We start from the raw sequence: 12,071 nt of genomic DNA on the forward strand, positions 1-12,071 counted from the left end.
ACCAGAGAGATATAGATAGATATAGATTTCTACCCAAACTGAGTGTGACACGCAGCAGCTGAATCAAAGGCCTAGAAGAACATCTCAAGGAAAGACAGCATTTGGTGATGTCTGTGGGTTCTTGACTTCATGAAGTGATTGTACTTAAAATTATGTTAATTTGTCAAATTGTAATACCAAAGTAGTTATTTCAATACTTTTATTAAACACGCTGAATGAAAGCTGCAGGTCTGCATTTCACTCACATCTTGATTCTTTAATTTAAAATCCATTATGGTGTGTGCAGAGACAGAATTACACAAAAAACAACCAAAAACAACCCAAACCTAACAGTAGTATATTACAGCAATTAAACTAATGGGAAAAGTGCTTCCAACTACTGAGCTGAACCATATATCATCTCTTTTATTTCTTCTTCTTCTTTTTATCACTCTCTTTGTCAGCACAAGCAGCTAAGGTGAAAGAATTGGAGTTGCTAAGGGCAGAAATGGATAAGCTGAAGCAAGAGAGCCAAGGTATACACGTCTGTGCTCACAAGTTTGCATACACTCATCACAGACACGAATGTCATAGCAAGTTTGAGCTCTTAATCATTTCTTTAAACTTCTTAAAGTTTTTCCAGGGTGAAATGATAGTGTCTCATACATCTTTAATTACTTTAAATAACAAGAATTAGATGCACAAGTAACTGTAACCCACATGGGGGTCATAATTTATACATGCATGCTAAAATATACACATACAGCCACACTAGTATTTAGTTAATTGTCTCCTAGCAAATCCCACTTCAACCAGGTGCATTTTGTAGCACTGAGAAATAGTTAGCTCAAAAGCTTAGCAACAAGTGTTTTTATTAAAAATGTTCACAGTCAAACAGTATCTTTTAAAAAAATGTAATTATTCATTTAATTCCAGCACAAGGAGGAGAGCTAATCACCATTAAAAGTAGGGCAAACATCACAGAAAACCAGGTGGAGGTCCTGAAGAGAGAAGCAGAAGGTTTGTTGAACAGGAAACAATCTCATTATTGAAACAGTTACTGGAACATAAGTCACTTTAACACGTGTGTTTCTCTCTCTCTCAGTCAAACGTGTGGCTTTCTCAGCCTCTCTGTCAGGCACAGACGCACAAACTATTGGACCATTTGACACATACATGCCTCTGGTCTTCAAACATGTTGTTTCCAATATTGGAAATGCCTATAATTCGCACACAGGTACTCAAATACATAAATTTTTTAGAATTAATTTGATTTGATGACAATGTTTACTCCATTTAAATTTATAAAAATGTCCCACAGGTTCCTTCACTGCACCAGTAAGAGGAGCGTACCACTTTGAATTTTACGTATTTGGACATCATTCACATCCTGCAGGGGCTGTGTTGGTCAAGAATGGAGAGCACGTCTTTATTGCATACGAACATTCGAGCGGTCCTCATTCAGTCAGTTCTTCTAATGGTGTCACATTGCTATTAGAGGTAGGAGATGTGGTGTTTTTGCGACTGTGGAATGGCGCTTGGATTTATGACAATACAAATCGGCACAGCACCTTCAGTGGACATCTGCTTTTCCCCATGTGAGAAGAAAAACAGCCTAAGATATCTGTGCAAGCACACTCTACCAGTGTATTAGTTACTCTGCATTTTTTCTAGATATGAAGCTGACAGAGCAGCCACAAGTATGAATATGTAAACTATCATCATGTTTTCTTACTTTGTTTAGCCTTTTATTTAATTGTTGGCAAATTTTGTTTTTTAAAAAGAGAGATTGGGTTAAATGTTTTCTTTTGCTTCTTCTTCTACTTTTTTAAAAAGCTGAATAGTATCAGACCCACTTAAACACAAATTACGCACATGTAAAAATACCTTGTGATTTATAAAACCATGTTAATATAGCACGATCTATTTCCTTAGAAAGCAAAGACAGAAAGAAAGCTAGACATTACTGTAACTGTAACTGTTTTAATCCTTTGCTTGTCAATTTCCAGTCAATTAAACAAATAGCTAACTTTATTTTTTCATCTTCATGAAAAACTCCTGCAATGTCCCACAGAGTTTACACTTTTGGCTTACACCTGGATTTCTTACATCAACACTTGGCTGCCATTAAGTATGGCTTCTGTTTTACACCTGCACTACTACAACACAGCACAGACTTCATCCAACACATACATTCCCACCATTTGATTGGAAATATGGAAAAGCTGTAACTAATGCGTCACAAACACATATTATTGCCAACTTGTTTGCAGTTTAACTTTCTCCCAAATGAAAGAGTCTATTCCAACTAACTTACAACATTAACAATGCAGCACCTGCTTATTTAAAGTTTTTATGCAACTGACTTTGATACCGACTGCTTGTAAATCCATAGTCTGGCTCTATTTTCTATTTCACAGCTCTTAACCTCATATTTTTCACTTGGACCTCAAATCACAGAACACATTTCTCCTGAATGTGCCATTCACCTCTAATCCCGCTGGACTTGTATTTAAACTGAGTTAATGGCTCAATTAAAACACATCCTAACCTAAATGTAGAATTGTTTATGTACTAAATTTCAAAGAATAAATCAATAGCGTATAAGAAGGATTTGGGGTACAAAAAACAACAACAACCCAAAACTTAGTATAATCCTCAATGTAAAGCCCACAGCAGTAAAAGAATATTTAACAAAATATGAACATTATGATTTTTTTTGTTTAATTTTTCCTCCCCACTTTGCTGGGTGATGAGTTCACTGCATTTTTCTTCAAAAGGTGATAAGTTATTGAGTGTGAACCTTTGGGCAATGTCTCCTCCTGACTACATTTTCATGTAGATCGTGTTTGTTTACTGGCACGACAGTGTCAATCAAATCTTTCTTTCTACCCAGTAGTTTTGCACGTTTAACTACATCTAAATCTAAAAGGGTTTCTAGATTTTTGTTTGACCTCAACAACTACAAAAGAAACTGCCATTTCTTAAACACAATTTAATCAGTAGAAACTGCAATTTGGGAAGAGTTACAATAATTTTTAATGTGCCCAATTGGCTGGACATCCAACACTTAATTCAACTTTTTTATTTCCATGGGTTAAAGGTGAGAAGGTTATATTTATGACAAAAAACAATTTCTATAGCGATATAATAATTAAATTCAATATTTTTCACACAATGAGCAAAATAAGTAATTTAAAGGGACTTATAAGGTCAAGGCAAATAATACTGTGTGTAAGTTCTGTTAGTAAGAAGCAAAAATGCTCTTTTAGAAAATAAACCTTATTGAAAGTATCTTACACCAGGCCTCAATTCAGCCTCTCACTCTCTTTAAACTTCACAAACAGGAGGACTGAACTGGTTAGAGTGGCTGCTTTGAGTGGAGGGAAACTGCTCAAAGCATTGTCACCTTTGTTTGCTGAGCAGTGACTATTTCAGGCACTTCTAGCCCACAAATAAACAACGGAGGACTCATTTAAAAAGCACACAGGTTTTATTGCATATCAATTTCATGTATAAATTCTTCATAGCATTGGAAAGATTACATTTGGTATACATTGCTATTCTACAGAATTAACATCAGAGTCATATCTTTTCAATGAAATTTCTCTAAAGTACATCTGCAATAATCACAAGCATCAAAAGAACTGCAATTTCAGAATTGTTCAATATTATTCTACAATCCTTTATTGTTTTTCATTATGTCTTCTCTGACAAGTCTTTTCTAAGTCTTTCAGGACCACCTGTCCAAACATCTGTAAGGCAGTCAGAAGTTGAAGTCAAACATACTAACCTAACCACATGTACAATAAGTGCATCTACGAATTTCTTTTTTTTCTTCCTTCTTTTCTTTTTTTTTTAATTTTTAATTTTTTTGATTTGATACACGTTTCACAAATGGACATCATTATGACTGCTAACACGTCATGCACAATAAAAATTTTTTTGTTTGCTTTCAATAAACATAACAGAGGCGATATACAACTCAGATTTTAACAAAACAAGCACCATCCATTTAAACCCATATTTTTCAATGATTTTTTTTCTTCAGACAAATGCACCATGTTTTTCATTCTTTAAAATACTATACAGTTAAAAAGAAACTATGTATATTTTTTACTTTCTCCTGTAACAGCGGGGGCAAACAGCAACCATCTTCTATTTTGCTGAAACATATTTCAGTGACCACTTGCCAGAATACGTTCTGAAGCTGGCAAAATGAAATACCTATATGCCTTCAGTTCCTTTGCTTTACACAGCGCGTACTTATTACAGTAGTCCATGACAAGAATTACTACAAACAGTCAACCTTAAAACTTAATGACCCAAGTCTTTACATTTTGTAACCACAAGTTGGAAAGCAATGCATTTACCATGAATTGAATCTCATTCAGTAGAATTATATAAAAAAAAGACATCTGTCTTTAGAAAACTGAGATGATGCAGCAGTCCTAGCATCACACTACCACCTACTGTCATGAAGAAAAATTACAGTGCTTCTGTTATCCTTACCTCTCCATGTTGAGCACAACATGCCCATCTAGTGAAAGTGAAACCAAATGTATCTGTTCTAACATTCAGGGACCTAAGCATGATCAATTATTGGCTTGGACCCATATGATTTAAGTGCTATTTTCAAAATACAGCATCAGGCCTAGTTAGAAAAGTCCCAGTATGCGGAGAGGAACAGTGATCAACAATGCCCACGCTCCACCTTTTTGCAGCTATCTACAGTAAATTACTCACGCCCCTGCACGGCACAGCTACCTTGTAGACCATATGGAATGAGTTTTCAGTATGACCTCAGAAGAAGAATTTCAGATTAAGAAGTTATCAAGTGTTTCGGTTTTCCCCATCCAGCTAGACAGCTAGACATTTAATTTGAATGGACCGACCAGCAGAATTACGATGCCCGTTTTAATACTTTCTGTGGTTTGTTTTTATCAGTTCTTTTGGTTTAATGAGTTGTTGTCTTTCTTCTCAAATAGTCAGTGATTATGCCATGTTCGTGCAGTTGTGGCTGTGTGCGTTTGAATTTTGGACCGTATAAAATTGGACAACTCATTAGAAAAACAAAAAACAACAGTATTTGTTGGTTATAAGACATGTATTAAATCTGAAACAGATGAAAGGGGGAGCTCGATGTTGTAGAAACTACTCAGATTCAATAGTGTAACAATGTAATGCCCTTTTCATGACATCCATAACGAAGGTTGTCCAAGCCTGCCCCCTTTAGTACTTGAACCATTTTGAACAAGACACATTCAGCCTACTGGGTAAAATGGTTCAACTAAAACAAGGAAATAAAAAGGCTAAACACTGCAGGATGTTTCAATGCCAAATAGGATCTAAGACTAACTACAGCTATATTTCACTATAAATAAAATCAATTAATTTCATGTTTTTTGTTTTTTTGTTTTATTTTGTTTTTGTTTTGATTTTGTATTTTTTTCTCATTTTGGCACACTAACCCATCAAAACCAGAGATTCTGAATCTCCCTCATGTTCCGATAGTTTACCATTCCTTCAGCAACAAGAAACGAGGGATAAAATGACTTCTTCATTTTCACTCCCCCTGCCATGACAAAACAACCAAAAATAAATACAAACACACACTTCTGAAATCAAATATATAAGCGCTTAGTAAGAAAGAAAAAACAAAGAAACTATGACAGCAAATGCAAGCCCCTTGGAAATGAAATGATTGTCAGAGAACAAAACATTTTCTATGGGTTATTTGGCACATACCACTCTTCCTATGAACATCTAGGTTAATTTGTACATCATATGACATATCATACAATTTTGGTCCTTCTCTAAATTAATTATATTAACAATTAAGCACTGCAGTGCCTACGAAGAAACAATACTGTGTAAGAGGAAAGAAAAATTAATGTGAATAAAATTAACAAATGACAATGAAACAAGCAGAGAAAGACTTTCCTCATTTTTTTTCTGAACATGATTTAAATCCATTTTCAGCATGATCAAGTTTGAATAACCAATTACAATGGCTAGTGGCCCAGATAACTCATTGAAAGCACATTTGAACGTAGAATAAAATTCTTTAAAAAAAAAAAAATCAACAGTCTATTGTATCTGCCAATTCTTTAACTAACATTTAGTGTGGTGCTATTGTTGATTCTGCTGTTACTACTGAAACAAAATCAGTAAATAAGTCACCCATGGTTGGTGGAGGAAACACGGAGACAGCGGTCAACACTCTCACTCTATTCTTGGTGAAACAGTGCCAACTTGTGGACATGCAGTGCCAATGCAGCATGTCTCTGCAGTGTTTGTAGTAGGCGGTGTATACAGACTTTAGAGACGTATCAGTCATTAAGAGTCTTTATGAGAGCCTTACGCAGGGTCTCTGTGGTGCTGCGGTAAGCCTTGTGCACTTGGGGAGGATCAGAGTAATGCAGAGTTTCAATGCTATTGAGAAGCATTCATCATGTCCTTCACATCAACAGGAGCTTAGCAGTGCGTTCGCTTTGACAGTCTTTGCAAGACCCTTCACCTGGGGGAAAATCTTCCCCTTCTTTCTTTAACAAACACTCACACACAGACACACACAAAACAAGCACACACATCCACACAAACTCATTCTTTCTATCTTGAATGTGTATGACAATGAAATCTTCTCCATCATCCTTTGTCTTGCCCCCTACTCATGTCCACTCAGTCTTTCTGTTCTTCCTCCTACTCTTCCTCCCACCTTTTCTCTCTCTCTCTCTCTCTCTCTCTCGCTTAGATGTGGTTGAGTGGGTGAAAGCTGCTCGTCTCAGACGGTCCACCTCCCATGCTCAGCCAAGCGTCCAGAGAGTTCTGGGAGGGCGCGTGCAAAGGGTTGTTCTCAGAGAGAGACAGCATCATTGCATAAGCCTGTGAAAGAAGAAGACGGATGATTTTTAGGAAAATACAGAAACTTCAGTAAGCTTTCATTGTGTCCAACGACACGTCCAGAAATGAAAGGATTACAGTACATCTGGTTGCTGGTGTTTCACTCAAGTGTGATTATCTTCGAATTTCATGACTTTATACCTTGTAACAAAATTTAATTAAATTGTTTTAAAACTTAATACACCAGCAACGAATAGAGAAGGTTGTAGGTGATGTGTTAGTAAGTTAAGTGAAATACAAAGATATAGGAAAGTAGGAAGAGAGGTGCTGTTTAGCTCCTGAAAATGTGAAAGCATCCATCTCATCCCTGATCTTTCTTTCCAGTCAACATATTTTGCCCTTCCTCCTATTTTATCTGAGCGACTCGGCCCTCCCTCTTTTAACGGACATCCAAAAGCCAGTCACATACCTGGGTTTTAGCCTGTCTGTACAATGTCTCTTTCAATGCCTCAGATTCTAGCGAAGTGTTAAAAATGTCTTTAACATCGAAAGGCTGCTCGTCACTGGCTGCTTTACGTAAACCATCCAAGCTCTTGGGAAAGCTGGGCAGTGCCTCCAGGTCCAAGAGAGAGCCCTCCTCCTCTATACACCTGCACACCGAAGCATGGGTGGATGGAAGAAATAGGGCAGCGTGGATGGGTTGGTTGGAGGATGGATAGAAAAAATTGATGGAAAGATATAAAAAACAGGGATGGAACAGATGGCGAGTTAATTAGGGGAGGGAGAATGTGAAGTGAAGAGAAAAGTAAAGGTATGATTAATAAAAGGGATCAACGGACAGCAGAAATAAGGTGGAAGAAAAGGGTTGAAGAGTTTAAAGAGTAGTTAAAGAAACTAGCCTAATCAAAGCACTTGACTTTGGGTTACATTTCTGAGAATCTGTGTAGGGGACATTTTTAGTACATGTGTTATCCCTGTTTGCCGATTTACAGTGCTCTTTAGGAAATGCATTAGTTAGATTGTTAAGTATTGCAAATTTTGTTAAAACTCAACATTTGCTGTACATTTTTGTGGTTGTTTGGGATATATTGGGGTAAATCTTGTCAATGAACTTGGACCTTTTCTGCTAATTTAAAACAGACAAATACCTGCGAGTGTGTTCATAGCTCATCGCTAATGGAGCCGCCTCTGCCTCTTCTTCTTCCTCATCCTCCTCATACACTCCTGTTGTGACAGGAGACGGGGACTCGGGCGCCTCGTCGTGCGACTTCTCCGTCAGGCTGCCTTCCTCCTCCTCTTCATCGTCACCCTCCACTTCCTCTTCCTCTTCCTCCAGACCCTGGAGACCTAGCTTGGAGTTGGACAAACTGTGGCTGGGAGGGTGCTCCTCCTCAGGCTGGTCTGATCTGCGGAGGGATCAAAGGTCAGAGGAGGGAGGAAATGTTAGAAGTGCGATATCTGAGGTAAAGAGGTTTGAGTCTCCCAAGCCAATCAGGAGGGGCCAGAGGGAAACAATGGGAACACAGAAAAGTTGAATCGTGGTCAGTATAGTGGCCTGGATTTTAGTTAAAAACACATGTAGACAAACCAAATGGGAGTTTGATTTTTTTAAAATATGATTTCTAGTGTAAATTCCTGATTTTTTTTTTTTTTTTAAACTTTTTTACCACAAATGATCAAAATGTAAGATAGAGGCTATGTCCACTCTTGAGCTGGCTGGGCGGCTGTTACCATTTCCTAACCTTTTAACGATCTGACTCATCATGAGTAGCAAGAGAAACAAAAATAATCTAATGACAGCATGTAAAGTCTAACTCCCAAGTCCACACAAACAACATGGGTGCTGACAGTCTGCCTGGACTTTTCCGATGGCCCACAGATGATTAATTGACCCGCTCCTCACAAACAGACCAGGGCATGGTCCACCTCAGACTAAGTCCTCTATGCCCCTCAACGCTTTGTAGTGGTGGAACACAGTTTGCACGACTGAAGGAAGATGATGGCTTGGCTGCAAACAGGCTATCAGCACACTACCATTACGACCTGCCATCTGTACATTTTCCAGCTTGCACCCCAATACCCCCTCCCCCGCTTCCATCACCCCCAGACCACGATGTCATGGCTCATGATATCATTTCCTTTGGGATGGCAAATTTACCCCTTTCATTTTTTGCCACACAGTGGACATTTATCAAATCAGACAGGGTTACCTCTGGGAAGGGGTGCACGGGGACAGGATTGGGTCACGCAGACTGGGTGAGTGAATGTGGGTAGAGGGACTTTGTGAGAGTGGAGGGGGGTTCTTCTCTTTCAGTCTAGATTAAATATCACCATAATCAAATTGCAGCGCTGGCTGGCGGGGAAAAAGTACATGCCTGCGAATGGAGAGAGAAGCGTAGCTCTGACATAGGGGGCCCTGGGTTTTGTCATTTAGTCTAAACACGTCAGTTGGGTGTTTGTGTTAGCAGACTGGGGCTATGGGTACACAGTGAGTGGATAGGGGAAGAGCTCAATCATCAGTGGATCTCTTAGATAAATGCCTCAACCCGAGTCCCCCTTAGGGTCCAAACTGAGAGCTATTGCAGCCCGGTCTCAGATGAGGGAGCAGCTCCAACTCTAGTTTTATCCAAACCTAAAACTCAAGCCAAAGGCGGTGAGTCCTTACACACTGTGGTGGAGCTGAAAATATGCGTGCACACCTATACTCCCTAACTTTTCTCATTCTGTCCCACCCTGTGAGCAGCAGTGCTGCCTCAGCAACTACAGCATCACCAGTTTGGAAACAGGTCAAAGTTTTATACAAAAATAAAGGCTCCCAGGGGCTTTTATTTTGACTGGCCATGATGCTGAAAAGGGAATTTTGAAGGGGGTGGGGAACTGTGATGTGGGGGCAGCTAGGAGTGATTATAGATAGTCATCCATGAATGTGTGTTTGTGTTCAGCATTTGACTTCAGTCACTCAGAGGGAGAATAAACAGCAGGCTGTCTGGTGGGAGGACAGAAAGCACAACACTTAGTCTGAATTACAGATATTAAAATGTCAGACGAGGTTGTTGTGGATGAGACTCGGTATTGATCCCAGATGGCAGAGGGGCTAAACTGCCACTGTGTCTTTTGGACATAATGCATGTTGACAAGAAAAAAGGGGGTGTGGGGGAGAATGAGGAAGTGGCAGGCAGAAAGTGAGACTACCAGAAAGGAATCCAGAATGAGACGAAGGCAGAATCAATGCAAGAGAGCAAACCAGAAAATCGCCCTTCTTTTATTTCCCAAAACACAATTCTTGCCCTTTTCTGTTAACTATAAAAGCCTTTCAGAACTTAAAGCAGGAAGTTTCCATTTTTATGAGGATATTTAAAAAAAAGAAACCTGTTTTTTTTTTTTTTTTTTTTTAATAAAAAACAGTTTTCCTTACTTTATAAGCAAGTTACAAGTTTTTTAGAGTGCAGCGAAACTAACAGGATTAACACTTGTGCTACTGGTCTGCAGGGTATTTAGAACTGAGCATGACGTTCACAAACACATTAATTGAACATTAAACATTAAAGAAACTAAAATGTGTGAAAATTGGTATACTGAACAATTACAGTTATGTTTTACATTTAAAAAATGAAAGGTGAAAAATTAAGAAAACCTTTTTTTTTTTCATTTATTTTAGTGCAATGGTACTAAGTGTGTTCTAGCCACTAGGGAGCGCTGTGTACCAATTTCATGGGTCTGTACTGTTGATTGCGGGAAGGAGGAAGGCGCTAGAGATGTAGAAGAGCAGCTGTTTACTTTAACTGAACAAACTTTTTGTTTGTTTTTCTGGATTTTCATACCTAAGATTAGATGTCCTAAATAAAGGAGATGCATTACAACATTCCTGACAACATCTGACAAGTTCTTTCTGCTGTAGTTAGGATTAATGTTAAATTCAGGATGAGGTCGGGTGAGAATCTAAGCTTGGCTGAAAAGAGTTAGCCACATGGATGGAAAGTAATCGCTGGAGATCTCTGTGAGAATCATGGTACAAATATAATTTTTGTGAGCGGGTTTTCGTCTTACCTTTTATCCGTGGAGCTGGAGGCCTGGTTCATCTCACTGTTGGAAATGAAGTTGCGGATTTCTGAGAAGTACGAGTCCTCCTTCTCATCTAAAAGTGCATGATTTTCTGGCTCTGAGTTTGGCGAGGAGATGGTCGTTCCTAAGTTGGAAAGCATCCCAGACTGTTGGCTCACTGTTGGGGAAAGAGATGTAGACACACACATCCATATGCATAAAAACACATGGACACACACATACAGACAGCCCACATACCATACCAAGACACACAAGCATCATTCATTAGTGTAATGATCATCGCACAGTTATTTAATTTAGGAAAATATCAGAGGCAAAACACACAATTACTAACATTTAAACACTAAGATCGTGCACAGCTCTCGTGACATTTTTTTGACAAACAGAAAAAAAATGTTTACAGAAATCTGTGTGGAAGATAAACATGATAGCAAAAAGGTTTTATATAAGTTATGCTCTTACATTTTTCTGACAGTTTTTCAATAACCCATGTGTGAAAATGGATTCAAACAATCAACTAAGCAAACACTTCCTGTTTATTGACTACATTACTAGTTCGCACAGCCATCATTGCAGTTGCAAACTGACCAGGAATGTTCTCGTGCTCGTGCTTCTTGAGATGGCGATCGAGGTTGGTTTGCTGACCAAAGCAGCGGTTGCACAAGTGACACTTGAAGGGTTTCTCCTTGTTATGGATATTGCGGACATGGCGTTGAAGATTGGATGAGATGCTGAATGAACGGTCACAGTATTTACACCTGACGAAGAAGAACAGGGGTATTTAAATGTCAGCTGAAAGTGCAGTAGAGTGAGAAGGGCCCTAAAGATGTATTATTTATCTGCTGAGTTGAGCAAGAAACCACTTAAGGCTCTTGTGATTTGCTTAAAAGTATTCACTTTGTTTTTTCTCTGAAGTTTCACAGAAAGAGACGTACCAAACAAAGTAAAGGCAGGTTTGAAAAATAGCCGTGACAAAGGGAAATATGTCAACTACGGTATTTCAGAAACTTTCAAGACTCTCTGAATTAAAAATAGAAAGGAATACCTGTAGGGCTGTTCCCCTGTGTGTGTCCGCAAATGTCTGGTGAGATTTGCTGAGCGAGGGAAGATTTTCCCACAGTACCTAGAGCAAAAGGACAGTGAGGATGAGTGAGCATACGGCATGGTGCACTTTCACATTTGCACAT

General features: G+C 38.7%; 2 protein-coding genes across 2 annotated transcripts in view; one reads left to right on the forward strand and one right to left on the reverse strand.

Annotated features, from left to right (window-relative positions):
* Window positions 1-443: 443 nt before the first annotated feature.
* Window positions 444-2,524, forward strand: LOC102305152 (complement C1q-like protein 4; the record flags this gene model as incomplete). The annotated part of the gene is given in 4 exon segments (XM_005945839.3): window positions 444-515; window positions 916-999; window positions 1,085-1,216; window positions 1,301-2,524. Coding segments are annotated over 4 exon segments (569 nt in total), but the record flags the coding sequence as incomplete, so codon positions are not given.
* A 5,489-nt stretch (window positions 2,525-8,013) lies between these two features.
* The window catches only part of prdm16 (PR domain containing 16), a gene marked incomplete at its 3' end in the record, with an annotated part of 167,353 nt that continues 163,295 nt past the window's right edge, over window positions 8,014-12,071 (reverse strand). The window contains 4 exon segments of the mRNA XM_042213585.1: window positions 8,014-8,228; window positions 10,870-11,041; window positions 11,473-11,642; window positions 11,930-12,007. Of these exon segments, the coding sequence (XP_042069519.1) occupies window positions 8,014-8,228; window positions 10,870-11,041; window positions 11,473-11,642; window positions 11,930-12,007 (635 nt within the window).

Source organism: Haplochromis burtoni, unplaced genomic scaffold, assembly GCF_018398535.1.
Source record: "Haplochromis burtoni strain Fernald_Lab_line unplaced genomic scaffold, NCSU_Asbu1 Contig_458, whole genome shotgun sequence".
NCBI lineage: Eukaryota > Metazoa > Chordata > Actinopteri > Cichliformes > Cichlidae > Haplochromis > Haplochromis burtoni.